This window comes from Phodopus roborovskii, unplaced genomic scaffold (assembly GCF_943737965.1).
Source record: "Phodopus roborovskii unplaced genomic scaffold, PHOROB, whole genome shotgun sequence".
Classification (NCBI taxonomy): Eukaryota; Metazoa; Chordata; class Mammalia; order Rodentia; family Cricetidae; genus Phodopus; species Phodopus roborovskii.
In genome coordinates this window covers 32,120,375-32,140,496 of record NW_026126540.1, presented here as the reverse complement: position 1 = coordinate 32,140,496, position 20,122 = coordinate 32,120,375, and the positions used below count along the sequence as shown (strand labels likewise).

Sequence of the window (20,122 nt, the reverse complement as noted above, 5' to 3'; positions counted from 1 at the left end):
CAGAAACTCAGAAGGCTAGGGGCCTTACCAGGTCGCATGACTGTGACGGCCGTCTGACCAGCCGTGTCCTCAGCCCGTTTATACCACACACCACTGGGGCTGGGCAGCCACTCTTCAACTCTGCAGCTGTAGGTCCCGCTGTCCTGGACCGCCACATTCTGGATGAAGAGCCTGTACACGCCAGAAGATGGGCTCTCCAGGTGCAGACGCCCCTTCAGGTTGTTTTTGGCCGCCTGTTCACCATAGTGGAAGGTAGCATCTCGGCTCAGGTGGGCCACTATTTCCCGCTCTGGGTGGTTGGGCTTCCAGACAAACCATTCCACCATGAGCTGGGAGGCCATGCTGGTTCGGTTTAGGACCACACATTCCAGCTGTATCTGCCGGGTCTCCAGAATAGACAGGTTCCCCTGGGCTTGGCTGAGCTTCAGGCGGCTGTCTGAACAGGGAGAAAGACACACTGAGACAGTGCACAGCACCTTTGAGAAGGTAGCTGAGCAGGTGCTCTTGGAGCACAGAGAGCATATATCTCAAAATGGCACCCTAAATGCATTGAATCTCTGGTCATGTGAGAGTTCACTATTTAGCAACAGCTGTCTCTGTTTCAGAACCCTTCCCTAAGGGGTTTAGATGTTTGGGGAGGGAAAACGAGAGATAGAAGACTAACAACATAGACTCCAAAGTATGTGGCACTAGCAAGAGAAGGGGCAGGCAGAGGCAGAGTGACAGCCCCTCTCCCAGCAGGGGTAAACTTGAAGTTGAACCCAGGGTCCCATACATGCCAAGCATATACTAAACTACTGTGAAATAACTCTCACTCTGGCTGGTTGAATGAGAATGGCTCCCGTAGGCTTATATAATTGAATGTTTGGTTCCCAGTTGGTGGAACTATTTGAGAAGAATTAGGAGTGTCCTTGCTGGAGGTGTGTTACTGGGTGTGGGCTCTGAGGTTTTGAAAGCCTATGCCATTCTCTCATTCATTCATTCATTCTCTCTCTTTCTCTCTCTCTCTCTCTCTCTCTCTCTCTCTCTCTCTCTCTCTCTCTCTCTCTGCTGGGGTTTGTGGATCAGATGCAATCTCTCAGCTACTGCTCCAGCACCACGCCTGTGTTTTGAGACAAGGTTTCACTACATTGCCCATGGCAGCAGTGAACTTTCTGTAACCTGGCAGGCCTTGAACTTGGGATCCTTCTGCCTCAGCTGTCCACGAACCTAGGATTATAAGCCCACACCATCAGGGCCTGTGCTAGGAGTAAACTTTTAAGTCTGACTGCATGATAGATGGACTATGCACAGAGCCAGAACCATAAAGGAACTAGCAAGGAAAACCCAGTTTAATATGCACAGACACTGGGCCTCCGAATTGCTTCGTTTTCAAGGCAGAGAGAGAGAACAATATGACATCAGCACAGAAAGGATGGTCTGATGGGCTGGGAGGTGTACACAGCCACAAACAAGGTTCCCCTACATGGAAGAAGCGTCATGAACCATGGCTCTTGCTCACAGTGTCCCTGCAGCTTCACAAAGGACCCGAATGAACCTCTCTGTACCAGTAGACGCTAACAGCCATGACTATAAACACACAATAGAGCCTTGGGACCAGCATTCCTGAGTGACTTGTAAAGAGGAGGAGGCCCTGACTCACTCACCCTCACTACACTTCAGTGTTGTCTGAATGTTTCCTACCACACAGAAGATTGCTGCTGTTGCAAAGAAAAGGCTAAAAATCAAAATGACTCTATTTTAAAACAGTTTGGCCAAAATACACACATAACATGTTAATGCTAGCACTACATCTGAGTTGCAAGACTACGATGTTTTCCACTGTGGGTCCCCCACTGCCTGAAAAGGCTCAGTAATATATTTCTCATCAGGAAAAAGGGGACGGGAACAAGGAACAGAAAAACCATAAAATCAACTGAGAACCCATAAAATCAACTGAGAAAGCAAAAGCTATTGTGGCTTTTCAGCATCCTGTGAGTTTTCTGTACTAAGATTCACTATGGAAGAGATGTCACTATGCTTGCTGATGGAGATGCTTATGGCCCTTTTGCATTGTCTCACTTAGCTTGACCGAAGCTTAGATAGGGAAACCCCTTCAATATATTTAGGATCCAGGAAGACCTTCTTGGCATCAAACAAAGGAGGAAAGAAAAAAAGACTGGTGACTAGAGACAAGATCTTGGGAGGTGGGGATCAGAGGGGCAAAAATACCATCATCCTTGGAAGGTGGGGATCAGAGAGGCAAAAATACCATCATCCTTGGAAGGTGGGGATCAGAGAGGCAAAAATACCATCATCCTTGGGAGGTGGGGATCAGAGGGGCAAAAATACCATCATCCTTGGGAGGTGGGGATCAGAGGGGCAAAAATACCATCATCCTTGGAAGGTGGGGATCAGAGGGGCAAAAATACCATCATCCTTGGGAGGTGGGGATCAGAGGGGCAAAAATACCATCATCCTTGGGAGGTGGGGATCAGAGAGGCAAAAATACCATCATCCTAATGGAGACAAACTGGGATGGAAGGCAGAGGCAGAGCAAGTAAGAGCGCTGGTGGGCCTGGCAGCAGCTGTCAGTCAGCTCTCAGAAGGCCCACCCTAGTGACACATTGCAGCAGACACTGTGACCACAGCTACTTGGGAGGCTGAAGCAGGAAGACCTCAAGGTCAAGGCCTGCCTGGATTACAGCTGAGTGCAGCCTGAGTAATTTAAACATTTATAATGTGGCCCAGCAGGCTGTCAGGACCCAGGCCATGGTGACAGCCACTCAGAGATGGACTTCCTGCTTTATGCACCAGTGGAACAGTTAGCAGAACATGTCACTGTGTGAGCAGACAGATCCCAGAACACAGGACACCCTCAGGGAAAGAAGGGAATGGTGTCCTTGCATCCGGAATGCATTAGACCCATCTGGACTTCTGTCCCTGGTCCCATGGCTTTGCTGAGAGTCAGATGAATAAACAAAGCCCTTGTTCCCATCCAAGGAGCTTCATCTAATGGGAGACATAGGCAACAAATCTCTCTCTCTCTCTCTCTCTCTCTCTCTCTCTCTGTGTGTGTGTGTGTGTGTGTGTGTGTGTGTGTGTGTGTGTGTGTAAGAGAGATCCTACATATCTAGAGGGTGTGTGTATATGTGTGTTTGTGTGTAACCCTGCATATCCAGAGTGTATGTGTGACTCTTCATAAGCCAAAGTGAGTGTGTCTGTGTTTGAATATATAAATAACTAATAAGTGGGTTGTAGGTGTAAATGTGGAAAGTGCTTCATAATTACCTACATATGAATAAGTAAATGGACAGAATGCCAGGGAATGCTGTGTATTGTGAAGGAAGTAGGAAGGGGAACCAATGACAGGAGCTATTTAAGTTAAAATGAAATAGGAATGCCTCTCAGAGGAAGACAGACATAAAGGAGTATCTTTGGCCAGCATGCTCCATGCTGAAATAGGTCACACATGGGCCCTGTGTTGTTCAAAGAAAGTCACCACCAATTTCTTCATCAGCCAGGGCTTACTAAGGAAGTCATGCCAGTGGCTGAATACAAAGACACAGCTCTGACCATACCATTCTTATAATATACTACAGGAGAAACGCAGATAATTATCATACTGAGGATACAAGGGATTCTCCCTGCACGGGGGATAGGGAAGAAATCAGTGCAGACCTCCTAGAAGAGGTGCTGAGTCAAGTCTTGGGATGGGATGAAAATAAGAGAAGAGGTAGGAGGGATCGTTTCAGGCTCAGGAGACCACATACATACACAGGCAGGACTGTGCTCCTGGCCCTTGAGGAAGCACGCATGGTGATGATATCCACAGGACACATGGAGGAAGATGGGTGGAGAGGGCAGTGAAGGCCACACTACAAGGGCAATTCATTCAGAAGCCATGCTGACTTAAGAGCAGAGGGTCTGAGGGGTGTTTCTTTATTAGGAATGAAATAACCAGACTTCTCCTGAATTGTTCCAGGAGTTACTGTTAGAGGGAGAAAGCTAGCCAGGGCTACCAAGAATAGAACTGAGACTTGCAGAGTTAATCATCTGTTGTCCTGGATATCACCTGCTTATCTGCATTTTGGAGATCTCAGTTGGCCTAAGTATCTCATTGAAGAAGCTCCCATGAGAGAGCTAAAGATATTCTTGAATCCCTTCAGCATCAGGACCACAGCAGATATAGTACAAGGCCTGCAGGGCACCAGAACTGATAGTCTGTGCAGAATTGATAGGCTATGGCAGCGTGTGTGTGTGTGTGTGTGTGTGTGTGTGTGTGTGTGTGTGTGTGTAGGGGGCAGGGGATAGGGAGCTCCCCAGACCCTGGGGTCTCTACAGGAAATCTACAGGTCCGTGATGGCCACTCTCTCCATTCTTACCTGGCTGCTTCACTGTGACCTCTGTGCGCCCCGAAACCTCCTCGGCCAGCTTGTACCAGGCATAGTTGGGGCTCAGCAGCCATTCCTCCACGTGGCAGTAGTAGCTACCACTGTCGCTGACCTCAGCTCTCTGTACAGTGAGGCTGAACAGGCCCCCGGATGCATGCCTCTCGAACTGCAGCCGGCCTCGCAGGCCCTCCTCCTCTGCATAGGTTCCATACTCAAAGGCTGAGCTATGCGTGGTCTTGAGGATGAGCTTGCCATCTGCATCTGAGGGCTTGTGAACATACCAGAGCACAGCGAAGTGTGAGTTCTGGCTGGTCTGGGACTTCACTGAGCAGTTCAGTTGAATTGGCCGGTTTTCCACCAGTGTGAGGGTTCTCTTTGACTTGCTCACCTGTAGCTTTGTCACTGTGAAGGGAAGAAGGCAACTTAGAAGGACTGACAGTCCTGGAAACGAGGCCCATCCCAAGCTCACTTCTAGGCTGGGAGACTGGGTGTGTCCAACAGGGAACATACCACGAACGTCCTTCAAAACCTATCAGTGTTAGCCTCCTGTCACCTCCCAAGCCCTATCCAGTCTTCTTGAACCACTGCCCATCCCCTGCCAAGGTGCCAATCTGCCCACAGCCTGACCTTGCTTAAAAAGTTTAATGGCTCCCAATTGCCTATAGACTATGGAATAAAATTCTGGTCAGCACAAAGCCCTCCTAGAACTTGGCCCTTGTCTAACTGTCTTGGCTCATCTCCTAGGACTCAGCCCCTAGATCCCCTGGCTCCCCTGACCCCCACACTTCACCCTGAGCTCTGGCCACTGCCCCATTGCTCTGTCTTTTCTGCCACCTCCCTGCCAGACTTCTTTCCACTCAATCTCTTGACCCTTTCTGTCTCCCATCCCACCAGGCAAGGTCGTTCCTCCCTTGCTGCCCTCTGACACCCACACTGTTGTCCCCTCCCTGCCATCCCTCCTCTCCCCTAGACCAAGCTCCCAGGAACAGAGATCAAGCTTTTCCATCCAGCCAGCTGAAATTTTCCATCACCCACTGTTCCACTAGAGCTGTAAAAAGCTGAGGGCACCCCGACAGTGGGAGAGCCCCAGCCACATGGCGCTAACTGCTGGTGGAATTCCTCCCTTCTGTACCTAGCACAGTGTCTAGGCTTTGGAAAGCAGAAAGCCCACCCTGGATGTTTGCTAGGATACTGGAGATATGACCACAGTAATGGCAGGTTGGTGCAGATCACAGCAGAGCAAGCACCAGCCTCGCTTCCCTTACTATCCCAGTCCAGAAGCAATAGGAATTATCCAGATAATAATAGGGATGGCTAATTTCAGATAATATAATAGGGATGGCCAACTCCGCCAACTCCAGATATCCCTGCTCGATAACAGAGACAATGTTCACCTTTAAGCTGCCAAGAAGCCAAACTCTAGTAAAATGTATATTAGGATGGTAACTGGAGAATCTTAACCCTATGCATCACTACACTTGCCTCTGCTTTTCCCTACAAACCTACTTTTTCTAGTAAAAAACAAATAAATACAACAAAAAGAAGAAAGGAGAAGGCAATTCTCTTAGTGGGCCGATGATGAAAGCAGGGGCCCACCCCATTCCTCCCTTCACGCTTGATTCTAGACCGCATTGCCATCTGAGAAAAACAGGGTATGGTACAGGTCCCACAGCAAGCAAACAACTAGGGTGCCTGCCGACTGGCCAGGGTGAGCAGCCTGTGTCCTGAAGGCTGGAATGGACAGAAACTGTCCAGGTGTGGGACTGGGACCCTGGCTGTGACTCTGGGATTCAAGCCAGCCAGCTGGCCCGTTTCATTAGAGGCTTCAAGGGCTGAGTCTCATGTGTGAGGAAGGACAGCTTTGACAGTCACAGACTGCTCCTCTGTGTGTGACACACAGACATTTAGGATGGATCTGAGGCTTTGGTGAGAAGGAATAGAAGGGGCCCACACCAGCACCGTTACTACAAAAGCATCTCTGAGGATCTGTCTTGTGTTGCTGAGGTGGACTTCTACTCGTGAAGGACCTTTGAATTCACACACAGACCTCGAGCCATGGAGAACACACTGAGATGGCCCATGGCCCCCGTGCTCTAGCTTCATCTATTTTTCCAGTCTTCCACTTTCTCCCTTCTTCAAACACAAAGTCCTTTGGGGAACACTGGGAATCCTGGAGACTGGGTTGGCATTAGCCTGCTGGTCGACTTTTCTGAGTGGACTCCTGTGAGGCCTGAAACAACCTGTTCCCTTTCACCCTTTCCGACCCAATTCACTACATGCAAATGGTATCTCAATCAGTGCAGACAACACCACCTGAATTAGCTGGTGTATGGCCAAATGAACTGGGTTGTTCTGTGTGGAGTAGAAAGAGCTTTAAAATGTATTATTAATTGGGGCCAGATTATTTTTGCAACTGTTACTAAGGAAACCTCAATTGCTATAGTAACCGCATATGTTAAACTGGAATCCTATGACTCAACTTCAGTTCAGTCACATGGCCAGAAAACTAGAAGCCAAAGAAGAGAAATATTTCAAAGCATCTCCAGTTTTTCTTTTTTTGCCATCCCATGTCAAAATATTATGAAGTGTTGGGGAGCTTAAAAAAGAGGTACTTTTGAAATCTGGTTAATGTCTGACATATGGGCAGGGGGTCAGCTGTAAGCTCTGTATTTCCTCCCATATCTCAGGGGTACAAGGACATGCCCTGAAGCCTGGAGGAGTTGGGAGTCTCCACAGCTAATTAGGAAGCATTCATAAGCCTGTCTCAGCATTGCCCAGGGCAAGGTGCGTCTGCGGGCCTCATCTCTCCACAGTTAGGACAGCCTGGACTTTTTAAGGACCTGTGTTTTCATGCACAAATGAGAGCACCAGAAGTGTGCATCTAATTCACCCAGAGCAGGCACAGATTAAATGAAGTAGCTACAGAGTTTAGTACTACGCTGGGTGTGCCCTGAACACGAGGTACATTTTAGCTCTTCCTATTCCCTTCTGGTTTCTATTGGGTCCCAAGATCAAAACTCATAATTAGATGGGACACTGACATAAGTGGCAACTGAACTTTTCAAAGTGCGGTAGATAGGGCTGTCAAGTTGCTCAGAGGATAAGGGTACCTGCTGCCAAGCCTGGTGATCTGAGTTCAAACCCAAGGGTGGAGTGCACTTATTCCCATCAGTTGTCCTCCAACCTCCATAAGTGTGCACACATACTTTCTCTACCCCCGCACGCGTATACACACACACACACACACACACACACACACACACACACACACACTAAAATAAAATAGATCATAAGTCTGGAGAGATGATTCAGTGGTTAAGACCACTGACTGCTCTCCCAGAGGGCCTGGGCTCAATTTCTAGACCCACAATGAGGCTCGCAACTGCTGTAACTCTAGGTCCAAGAGATCCAACACCTCTTCTGACACCAGGCACATACATCATACACAGGCATACATGCAGGCAAAACAACCACATACATAAAATAATTATAAACAAAAAATTCTAAGTGCTGTGGACCAGCAGCATGAGATCAAGTGGGTGGGAGTTCCTCAAAACAGACTCAGGCCCATTAAGTGAGAATCTCCAATAGAGCAAGATTCTTTGGAGAATCAGACTTGCCTTTGACCAGAGAAACCCCAGGCCTGGCTGCTCAGCAAATGGACTTAGAGAGCCAAGGAAAGCAGAGGCGAAAGTAAAGACACTCAGAAGTGAGGCTTAGTTAATCCCCCAGTCAATCAGCAGGAGAAGAGAACATACAGCAGCAGAAGGGTCGGGGAGGCGATGGCAACGGCTGGCCGTGCTGTACAGCTGCATCTGCCTTCCCAGCTGCTCCCATCATTCACAGGAATGCCCTTTCTTGCTGCAGCTGGAAAGTTTCCACCCCAGGCTTTGGATCAAAGGTAGGAGAGTCTGTCAGTTGGGGAAAGGAAAGGCTGCCGAGTTACTGGAACAGGGCTACATGGAGGAAACATGAAAGCAGGGGCTTGGTGGCAGAGAATAGCAGCTGTTTCCCCAGACTCCTTAACTGTCCTTTAGACTGGCTTTTTGCGTGTACTGGTCACACAAAAATATACTTACTCCATCAGTAGACAATTCTCCTTAAACGCAACCGTAGCTGCCTTATACTGAGGGTCATTTTTAAAGGGGCCTCTCATTTTACAGATGGCTGGGCAAAAGAACTATGACCCAATCATTGCTAATCACATTAATAAGTGGGTGATTGAATAAAAACCCAATTAATCTTTTAAAAGAGGGTTCATTAATTCTGACTGTAATGAAAGAGAGAGAACCTTGCAAAAAGCTGTGATCCCTGAGCTGGGCTCCGAAAAACAAATGAGCAAATGTTCAACAGGTGAAAACCAGGAGGGAAAGGGCGCCCAGAGCAGGCAGCGAGGCCAGCTTCTCGTGGCGGTATTGCAGATTCTGTGCAGGAAAAAAGGGAAGAGCAGAAGAGAGGTGAGGAGGGATGGGCAGAGAATGGACATGAGGAACATCTGACAGGAATGGCAGGGACAGAGGGGGCCGGTGGCTGAGGCAGGAGAGATACTCCAAGTGCATGGAAACCTGTCATCCAGGAGACCAGGGCAGAATGGAGAGCTCTGGGGACACCCTCCCTCAACACACACGAACACATGCCCACACATCCTGGGAAGCAAGCAGCAAAAGCAGCTGCCACTCATGAAGTCACTGTAGGTGGAGTACCTATGTCCCTGCCATTCTCCCTCTGCATGGCCACCACCTATCCAGTCCCTAATAAGCTCTTCCTCGGCCTGTCAGCCTCTGCCTCAGCCAGGGAGATCTTTCCAAAGGGCAAGCAGGGGAGCAGTCACTCCCAAGCTGACAGCCTGTCTCTGGGACAGCAGTTCACAGGGCAGACAACTCCACACAGAGCACATCTTCACAGGAACCTAGAGGCAGCAAGTCTTTTGAGTGGCACACTGGTTTAGGGAGTGGGGGATACTTAATGTCTCAAATTCTCTCCAGTAAAGCTCTGTCCTGAGTCCTGCATCACTTTCAAATGACGTTCATATGACTGAGAATTCTGCCTTTGAGCCTAAGGCTACTTTGCTTTTATAGTAAACACAGTACTCTTTTTTTCTCCATGTTTTTTAATATATAGGGTCAGCCAGGAGAGATCTTTATCTTCTTCAGGCATCCCTTTTGCAGTGGCTGTCACTCTGCAGTTGAGGGCAGCATTCACAGCCCCTCCGGCCAGGACTGTGTCCTCTTGCCACAGTTTTTGAGTACTTACTTATGCTGAGATGCACTTTGCTACAAAAACTTTAGGGGAAAAATATATACATACATATATTTCTCCTAGCCAGATGTGGTGGCACATACCTATAATTCTAGCACTTGGGAGGCTGAGATAGGAGGATCACAAGTTTGAGGCTGGCCAAACCGAACAACCAAAGAGCACCACTGATGGACCTGACCCTGTCTAACGGTCATGGGACTAGAAATGTTACACTGAATTTCATTGACATCTAAGGGGGGTACATGAGGGCTGGCAAGGTAGCTCAGCAATTAAGAGTGCATACTGCTCTTGCATTGGACCTTAGCTCAGTTCCCAGCACAGGTCCATTCACAACCACCTGTAACTCCTGCTCCAAGGGATTTGACACCATCTTCTGGAGTCTGTGTGTACACGCACAGACATACAAATGCACACAGTTAAAAAGAAAACCTTTAATAAAAGGGGTATATAGTCTATACATGACCTAATCCCTAATCCCCAAGTTACAATGCTCTCACTTAACAAACTCATCCCATGCTACCTTCTACCCCAAGCTCTTTACAAATACTATGTGTTCCTCACCCGGCCTATCAAGTAAGTATTAGTCCCAATTTTACAAAAACTCTTTCTCAGTCACAGAGCCAGTGATCTGGTAGATCTGGAATCACTCAGGCCATGTGGTTCACCCTCACTTTTAAAAGTAGGAACTGCCCCACCCCCACATGTCCATTTCCTGTGCTGGCTCAGGCCCACATCTGGAAGGTCTGAATGCACTGCCTACTCCCATTTGTAACCCCTTCCAGAAAGTCCCAACCGGAGCCCTGTGTGACACCCACTTCTGCAGTCCCAGCACATGCTCAAAAATGCCCACAGGGGTATTGGAGGGGAGGGGCAAAGGGAAAGGCAGCAAGGGTTGGGAGGTAAAACAGCCAATTAGGAGAAACCCAGGCACACCCTTCCCTGCCTGAACTGTCTGCAGACAGAACAGTGACTCTACTAGCTGACACCAGCAACAAATGTAAGGCAGGTACCTGCTGCCTCAATAGCAATGATGCTGGCGCATGAAGGGTGCACTGAGAACTCCTCTAGGGCTCTGCTACTCGATGCTTGCTCTGTTCCACACAGACAACAAGCAGGCAGAAGCTGTGTGGGTAGGGAGAGACCAGAGGCTGCCCTGGGAGAATGCAGAGCCACTTATGTGACAAGGACAGTGTATGTTCACATATCCCGGACTCACAGTCAGAAAAAGGGCCCTCAGCTAGCCCAATCTGCCAGGTCAGCAACTTGAAGCAAAGAAAACAGATTTGGCAACATGCAGAGGGCATTAAATATTCATCTACCTGCCCATCAGGCAGATCCCAGCAGAATACACCCACTGACAAGCAGCCCTCTACCACCGGATGCTGTCCGCCTGGAGGCTTGTTTATTGCTTTGTCAATTTTAATGCACAATATTTAATAGCCAGACCAAGGAATAGTCATAAACATTCGTAAAGTGAATGCTGACATTTCCCTTATTGCTTCTGTATTTAGCCATGTGAAATTGGAGGGTGTTTTTGGAACTGAAGAAAATCAGAAGGAAGCAAGATGATGCTTCACAGATAGAAGGAAAACCTGAACAAGAATGGAGCACACTGGATTGGCTAAGTGCCCCATGGGATCACAGTATGGGATCATTCAGATAAGACTTACTAAAATCAAAGGCAGAAAGAGAGGTTAACAATTACCTTGGGGATCAGAGGATCCTAAGCATGCCTATGGATTACAAGTGGCCAATGATAAATCCATGGCAACTACCTAACTTCTGACAGCAAGTCGCCCATGCCAGTTAACCAGAGAGCTTGGTGAAGTAAATAGCAGTGGTGTGGTCAGCATTGTTGGCTCTGGCAGGAGGCAATCTGGATACAGACCACACAGAACTTGACTGAGACAAAGGACTTTGCAGCAGTGGGAGCCAATGACAAATGGATTGTATCCGTCACCAGTGCCTGTGTTTCTTGTTAATTCCCCTCAGACAACAACATTCACTAAAATAGTCTTTAGGGGTGGATGGCATCTCTTTGGAAGATGCTAATCCAGGCTTAGAGGGGAAGGCTCCATGGGAAGGGTGGGAGGAAGGAGGCTGGCACTGGTGCCCCCTGGTCCTAGAGCCACCTTGTGGCAGAAATTAGAAGAAATAAAGGAACCTGAAAGAGGTATATATTCGATTTTGTCTTTAACAACTTGTGTCTCAAGGAAGCTCCAAATGCTTTGTCACCTTAATTTTTTTTTTTACAAAGCAAAGGTCCCAGGGAATCCAGATGGTAAAACCTGACAGGGACCCACAGAAAGTGCCTGGTGCTAGGGTGCAGTATGGGAGTAGAATGCTTAGCACACACAAAGTCCTGTGTTACACACACACACACACACGCACACACACACACACACACACACACACACAAGCACACATTGTACCAAAGGATGCCAAGAGGGAGAAGAAAACAAGTATAAATTTGGCTCACTGTCTACAAAGTACATAATATAATTAAAAATTTAGCTCTGGGGCCAGATTGCCTGTTTAGGCTCTGCCACTCTTCATGAATCACTGGGCAACTTATTCACCCTGGGTGGCAGAGTCCTCCTCTGTAAGCTGCTTCAGGCACCCACACACCTATTGACCCTACATAGATTAAGGAAGAATGAAGTAAGTTATCAGAAGTAAGGCGTTTGCAATGGTGACAGTCACACCCTGCAACTGTTATTAATCCTACCACTGCTGTGGCTTTCACACACCAGGGACCTGCAAGGAAAAATAAGCTCCATAAAGGATGTCATGGGGTTGAATGTAGAAGGAATAAGATGTGATAACGCGGTTTAAAAAAAAGGGGCAGTCTCTACTACCAGCACTTTTCCTGAAGGCATACCTGGATTCAAAACCCAATCTCCCACTCATTGCTGATGGAGGTGAAGTTGGGGGTGGGGCACTGTTTGACTGTTCACTTATCAAATGGAAACAAAATACTTTCCTTCTGGGGTTACCAACACAAAGACCCAGGGAGAGAACACACTGTCTCCTTGCTCCCAAATGAACACACCTGCACTAGCTGGTGCATTTAGGGAGAAGCTCTTTGCAAAGTATTCAGTGATAAGTGCATAAATAATTACCACAGGAGAGACAGTAACACTTAGAAGATGCACTCTCTGTGGCATTGTATCCATGCTGGGAGCCACAGGCTGCTCCACGGCTTACCTTTGCTCTGCCCAGTCTCCAGACCATTAAGAGCAGGATTTGTGACAGCTATTGCCAGGACCTTTGCCCTTCAGAGGACAAAGCAATTGACACTTCACCCCCTCAAGGTCCCTATAGCAAATCAGAATCCAACGCTACCAAGGCTCACTGGGATAACTAGTGATTTTACTCAGCTTCTTACAGAGCAGTGGGTGAGGGGTTAAAGGCAGGAGCAGGGACGACCGTAGAGCAGCCACACTGGAAGGTCTGCACCCCGCAGGATGGTGGTTTACCACAGATGTACATATAGCCTACTCTTAAGTCTTTCGCCCACCTATGCACTCTGGCCTGCTCATGGGACCACTGACAATCAATGCAGAACTGCAATACAACTACTTGGGAGGGGTGATGGATACCCAGGTGTGGGTCCCATGACCCCTTCCTGACCCTCATTCAATGAGGGAAAGTCAAGAGCCAACGAGCCCAGGTATAACTACCTTTTGCAGGTAGGCCCAGCAGTCTCCTGAAGACTGTTTGGAATGCTCAGAAGTTCCCAGTGTCAACCACTACTTGCAGTCACTTCCCAGGGAAACCACAAGTAGTCAGCAGCATCCTGATGCTCAGCAGATGCTGTTGCTGGATTCAGCCTTCTCAATGCCCCTCCCTGGACCCCTCGCTCCTGTGTGCATGCAACATGAAGGCACTCCTAACCCCGAAGTGATGGGAGCCAATAAGATTACCATCTTATTGGGAAAGGCAGATGTGCAGAGTCAAAGAGATGTGGGCTCTCACCTCAGGCTGAGTTTCAGCTGTGCCACTTAACTGGCCTTTGTCAGGGCTCATAGTGGTCAAAGGAGTCACCAGAATTTAATCAGCATCCTAGCAATGAGAACCTTAATGAACTAAGAGCACACATGTGCTTCAGGGCTCAAGTTGATTCCAAGTAGTAACAGAAACAAGCAAAGAGTAGGGGCTTATTCACAGGAGCAATGGCAAGCAAGGTCTGAGGGTCACTGTCTCTGCTACCTCCCCAAGCTGCAAAACCACGTGACAGGTACTGCCTCTCAGAACACTGACCTTGAGTGACAGACAAGGAAAATGAACCATTACCATCCATGAGTACTCTGCTCCATAAGGCAGCCAGTGTGTATCTCGGAATCTTCCCCAAGTGCTTACATCAAATGGGGTCTCCGCTTAACCCTCCATTAACCTCAGCACCTACTGAAGAACAGCCTCTTCCTCAGCATCCTGTTGGTCTGGTTCAACTCTAATTGGCCAGATACAGTCTCAACATCTATAAAGCCCATTTGTTCCAAATGTGGTACAGAAGAGGCCTCTGTGATGGGGTCAGGCAAGGGCAAGGGGAAACTCAAACTTTACCACTTTTTAACCTCACACTGCTGGAAAGTTCCCCATCTGTGGCCCTCTGCAGTGACCAGGTGGGGTCACTAATCACAGTAGGGGAGAACAGGTCCAAACCATGTTTGCAAAGTGAGTGGGTCAGAAAGACAGGGGGCAGGGGAACTGTTTATAGGATCTATTGGCTGTGTGGGTGCCTTTTCTATTTTGGGGTGCAGCATCCTAGACTGGGTGGTCTGCTCCATCAAGTTCCAACCTAGCCAGCCACAAGGACAGACAGAAAAATCCAAGTACTCCTCAAACCAGAGGACAATCTGATAAGGTGTCTAGAAGGACCCCCACTGCAGAATGGAGTGCATATGACAGGATCCAAGTCAAAAAAAAAAAAAAAAAAAAAAGACTACAGAAAAAGACCACATGGTTCCTTCAGTGGCCAGCCCCACGGACTTCAGGCTAGCCCCTCAACTCTTCCAGGGAATGTTAAATTCTAATCAAAGAGCTGTTCTTCCCTACGGGGGCAAAGAAGCTCAGCAAAAGCCACTGCCTTTCCTTTTTCCTCTAAGTCCCTCTGTCTAAATAGCACACAAGGAAACCTCCCCAACAAAGTTACTGCCAGGATGGGTTTAAAACCTAGAGTGGCCTGCCCATGTTTTAAAGTCTCTGGGGGGGGGGGGCAAGTCGGTGACCATTCTAGATTAAGAAGAGAGCAAAGAGACAATACAGCTCAAAGTGTCATGCGCTCCCTAACAGAGGTCTTCTTGGGGGGGAGGTTACACTGAAGAACACTGATGAGACAACTAGGGAATTGTGGGTAATAACACGGTACCGATGCTGAATTCCTGAGATCGACAATGGGTTGTGGGTGGTAGGGCAATGTCCTGTTCTTAGAGGTCACATGCTGGAGGATCTATGAAGTGTCCCAGTGCCCTCCACCTACTCTGGAATGCAAGTGGGGAGGGGATATACACAACTCGTAGAAAACATGTATAGTTAGACATGAGCTGTCCACCATGGGAAGGAATGCGGGTGACTGAATTTCTCAGGGTTGGAAAACAGATGCTGGGCCAGGGCTCAGGTCATTCTTTCTTTCCTCACATCTCCCAGTACTGCAAGCATATGCCCTTCATGTCTTACCATATCACATAAGCAGGCATCCCCATGGCTCATGTATCCTGAAAGAGCATGCCCTCACATATTACACTATGTCAGATAAGAACAAGCATTTGTACCTCATGTCAGATGAGCACACACCTTCATGTCTTATGTCATATAAGCATGCATCCCTGTGTCTCACTGTATCACATAAGCAGACATCCCCCTGCCTCGCTGTCACTTGAGGACACATCCTCATGTCTCCTACCACACAGGCCTACACCCTCACAGTCCCACCAGATCATATAAGCACACACCCAAGCGTCTCACCACACTGTGTAGACACATGTGGGCCGTACAGTAGGGCGGCCCTGGAGCCTGAGCACCCACCTGGCTGCAGCACCCGAATCTCCAGCAGGTTGGAGGTCCTCTCCGCCAGCCTTGTCCAGGTGTTGTTGTAGCTCCTCCGCCACAGCTCTGCCACACACTGGTACTTGCCTGCCTCTGTGTCACTGGCCCGACTGATGCTCAGGCGGACATTGTTGCTGGACTCAGCCTTCTCGATGGCAGTCCGAGTTCGGAAGGTGGACGACCTGTCTCCCCACTGAACCCCTCCATCCCGAGTGAAGGTCACCAGATCATGGAACTCAACTGTGCCCACTGGCTGGAAACGCCATGTCACTGACACTGGGACTCGGGATGGGTAGTGAGGCTTGATGATGCACTGCAAGTCAAAGGAGTCGCTGTAGGTCACCCCTGGTGTCCGGGAGATGGCTGTGACTGCAAAGCCCGTTTCTGCAGGGAGAGTGGAGACATGAAGCAGACACAGCATCTGGCTTTTCTGGGGCAGTGTGTCATTAAATATGGGCCTCCTGGCAAAGCTGGCCATCAGAGCAGAGGCTTCTTGTCTGTTCTTAAGCTTGCTTGTCATGTGCAAGCTATTTCTTTAGGTACCGTGTTAAGGCCCAACTCAACAATTCTTCCTAAGACTTCACGCAAAGAGGACCTAACTATTCTGAGCAACTCAGCCCTGTCTCCTCCCAATGACACCTGAGATCCTCATGTGGGCTTATAGTACATCCTCCTCTAGGGTAAGACACCAGAGCCCTCTCAAGGACTCATACCACATAGCCAGGATCATTCCTAGCAATCCCAGAATTCTGTGCAAAATAGGAGGAAACAAAACCTTCCAAAACCAATTTCCTTCATTGCACATACCCAACACCCTGATACCTGTCCCTGATCCTCTAGTGCATGACATCCTGAAGCAGGCAGGTGGAGAAGGCTGCCAACCCCTCCTCTAATTTCCCAACAAAAGTTAGGTTCATGCAGGTAGTAAGGGGCATGTTATAGGAGGGCATCACTCCTAAACTGAGGTCCCTGCAGTCTCAGTGGGCTATGACCTCTCAATATTCCTTATTGAAGGGGAAGCATCTCTGGCCTCTGACACTTATTCTCCAGTACAAGGATTCACAGTTCCTTCAGTGTAGATGAGCACATTGGCTATAATCTTAACAGTAATGGTGGCCGGTATATGCTGAATGTTGCATGCCAAGCCTGGTGTCGGAAGCTCCGCCTTCATCCCTCTCACTGGATCAACACTTGTAGTTCAGACAGGCTTGCCACCCCTTTTGCAGGGTCCAGAGAAGTCAAGTAAACTACCTGATATTGAGTGTAGTAAATGGTAGTCAGGCTACTGACTATGTGCGTCTCTCTCCAGAGCTGCCCAAGGTTGCTTTGCCTGGGGACATCATTAGATTGGTCAAAGGCAGTCAGCTTCTTGAGAAACTTCCTAGCTATGCGACACTAATCAAATAACCCTCTCTGCCTCTGTTTCCCTTTCTGTAAAGAGTCCTTGTGAAGGTTTAGAGAGTATGTAGTACCCCGTATATAGTCTAGAAAACACGTAGCTTGTTTAAGAAACCAAAGGGATGAACCACTGTAAAGTCTGCCAGTGAAACACGAGGTAGGAAAGAGCCTTTGGGATATCCCCGGGTAATTGTTAGAGAATAGGCTGTCTAAAATTGCTGAAGACACAGAGACGGACCCTGTGTGGCCATGCCGGTCACTTGGGCAGTGGTGTGTAGCACACATGCCATACAAGTGGTACAGATCAGGGATGTTATGGAACTGACCCTGTACTGGGTATTCCCGGCTTCACATATGAAGCCATGGTGCCCAGGCCCAGTGCAGGCCTACACCGTGAACACAGACCAGAGTGCACGAGGCCAAGGTATCCCTCCACAGACACAATGCTCTGTGGTGCCAGGCAGCCTATTAGTTCATCCACACATCTGCCACCACTGAGGGAGATCCATACCTAATTGTAGCAATACAGAAATGTCTATGTGTTGCTATTTACTTCAGATAAAAGACTATGGCTGGCAGGTCAACCATAGTCCCAGTTCCAGAGGAAATCTAGAGAGAGAGTCAAGTGAGCAGATCCAACCTCAGGGTTCAGGGGAAGAGGTGGCTATTCAGACTGCCCTGACTGTGGGAGGAGTTTAAAAATACTCCCAAGACAGATAACCTGAAACTGTAAAATTAATTCCAGGGAAAGAACACTGAATCACCTTCTCCTGGATACCCCTAACCTCCCAGAATGGGAAAAAAACTACATCTCCCAAGTTCCCCTGTCGGAATCCAAGCAGTGCCAAGCCATAGGCAACAGGACTGCTATCATCACTGGAAGAAGTTTCTAGAAACAGAAATCCGAGCTGCCCTGTGACTGCAGAAGGCAAGCCCATCTTTGGTTTGAAGCTTTCAGAAAGCAGATGCAATCACAGTGAGGTGGGTGAAGACAGGCTGCATCTGGGTTTACATGATGCTGTGTCCATTCCAAGTCCTAGGCAGCAAGCCAGTCTAACCAAACAGGCGCCGTGGAACACCAGGGATCTGGGGCAGCTTACTGTTTTCCTACTGCATGTTTCTTTCTTTTTACTGCATGCCTTGTTTGAGGGACACCTTGTTGCCCTGAAATGCTCAAGGATCCCTACATATGGCACGTGGCTTCCCCCTTTTCAAGGCAGCCTGAGGGAAGCCCTGCTACGGGGGGTTTAAACATCGAATGGAAAACATTTTATCACCAGACGATTGAAAACAGACATTTAAGAATAAAGCAAAAGGATCCTAATCTCAGAAGGGAGGACAAGGACTTGATCGTGAACAGCTTTACTGGGTGCTGGACAGCAAGCACCACCAGCCTTACCTGAGGGAAGGTGGTGACACGGTTCCCGAGACTGGAGACTGACTGACAAACAAAAGGCCTGACAAAATAAGTTATCTTCCCAGCAAAGTAGCAGGCTGGTCTTTTAAAATGTGATAGACTGATTGCATCTGGCAGATAACACAGGCAGAAGCCGCTCTGGATGCCCCGTGAGAAGCAAATCTAATATTACTTGGTTTCTGCAAATCTCGAGGTATCTTTTCACTCTGTGCAAATGAGGAAATGTTTTTCCTTAAGTGGGGGCTTTACAGGGGAGGAGATAAAAACACACTAAATGGGACAACTGAGATGAGTGCTGACGCCCAGCCAGACGCAGGGCAAATGCTGTACTGTTTGTTGGCAATGGGATTTCCATCCTGTTCAGCCACTTTTGGGAGGGCTGGGCTGTCAGCAGCTGGGCAAGATACCCTTCCAGGCCAGTTTTGCCACAGCCATGTCCTGCTAGTTGGTGGCACTAATCTGGCTAGAATCCTGATACCCCCCACCCCATCTCCCCCACCCCCCACCCCCGCCGCTCCAGGAGTGGTAACAGCCCACAGGATTCATTAGCCCCATATGTCACCCACCATCTACTGTTAGTTTCCTCAACTCTGCACATACTCCCATAGAGTCCCAAGGAAACCCTCTAGAAGATACCATTGTCTCCAATCAGAACTTGTTTTCCTATTTACCGTGTGTGTGTGTATGTTGACATGTATATAAGAGTATATGCATGTTTGTATGTAGTTGCATGTGCACATACATGCATGCACAAGCCTGAGATTGATGTCAGGCATCCTCAATTGTTCTTCCATCTTACTCCTTGAGGCAGGGTCTCTCAATCAAACTCAGAGCTCACTGGTATGGATGGTGCTCTCGATAGCTAGTTGCTGTAAGGAGCCCATGTCTGCTTCTGAGGCTAGAATTACAGGCATGATGCCGAGCCCACTTAACATTTTACTGGTGTTCTGTGAACTTGAATTCCAGATCTCTATGCTTACAGAATAAACACTTAGCCACTGAGGCATCTCCTCAGGCCCTCTAACCAGAACCCTGAAAAAGAAGAGAAGGAGTCTGACACAAAAGCATCTGCCATGGTCCTACTGCTCACTCACCAAGAGCTGTGATGGAGACAAGCGTACTGGCACGGCGCTCTCCCACGATCTGCCATTCTCCATCCACGGCCCGTACCCACTCCGTCACATGGCACTCGTACTGGCCCTCGTCTTCCTTCCTGCTGTTGAAGATACCCAGGCTGAAGGAGTTGGGCTGCACCTGCTCCATCTGGATGCCTCCAAAGCTGCTGCGCTCCCAGTACGATGAGCCTGGCTGCACGGTGCCATCCCGGTCTAGCCACATGATGTTGCTGCGGCGGTTCTGCCTATCCACAAGCTGCCAGATGACAGAGAAGCGGCCCTGCAATCTGCCCACTGTGCGGACACTACAGGAGAAGTGCAGGTCCTCACCCTCGAGGATGACGCTGGCGTTGCTGGCCACCTCCACGGAGATGCTGCTTTCTGGGGAGAAGAGAGAGTGCCACACTGGGGGTTTACAGTCTCCATGGCGCCCTCCTGACAGATGACACAGGAAGAAGTGTGCAAACCGAATCCCATGATCCTGACAGCGAAGCCCAAAGGACTCAAAACAC

General features: G+C 48.7%; 1 protein-coding gene across 3 annotated transcripts in view; it reads right to left on the bottom strand.

Moving 5' to 3' along the window:
* The window catches only part of Igsf3 (immunoglobulin superfamily member 3), an 86,603-nt gene that overhangs the window by 5,539 nt on the left and 60,942 nt on the right, over positions 1-20,122 (bottom strand). For all 3 annotated transcript variants that reach the window (XM_051199514.1, XM_051199515.1, XM_051199516.1), the window contains 4 exons: positions 19,590-19,991; positions 15,660-16,064; positions 4,365-4,775; positions 29-436 (listed from right to left, as the gene is read on the bottom strand). In XM_051199514.1, the coding sequence (XP_051055471.1) occupies positions 29-436; positions 4,365-4,775; positions 15,660-16,064; positions 19,590-19,991 (1,626 nt within the window). The remainder of the gene's footprint in view (positions 1-28; positions 437-4,364; positions 4,776-15,659; positions 16,065-19,589; positions 19,992-20,122) is intronic.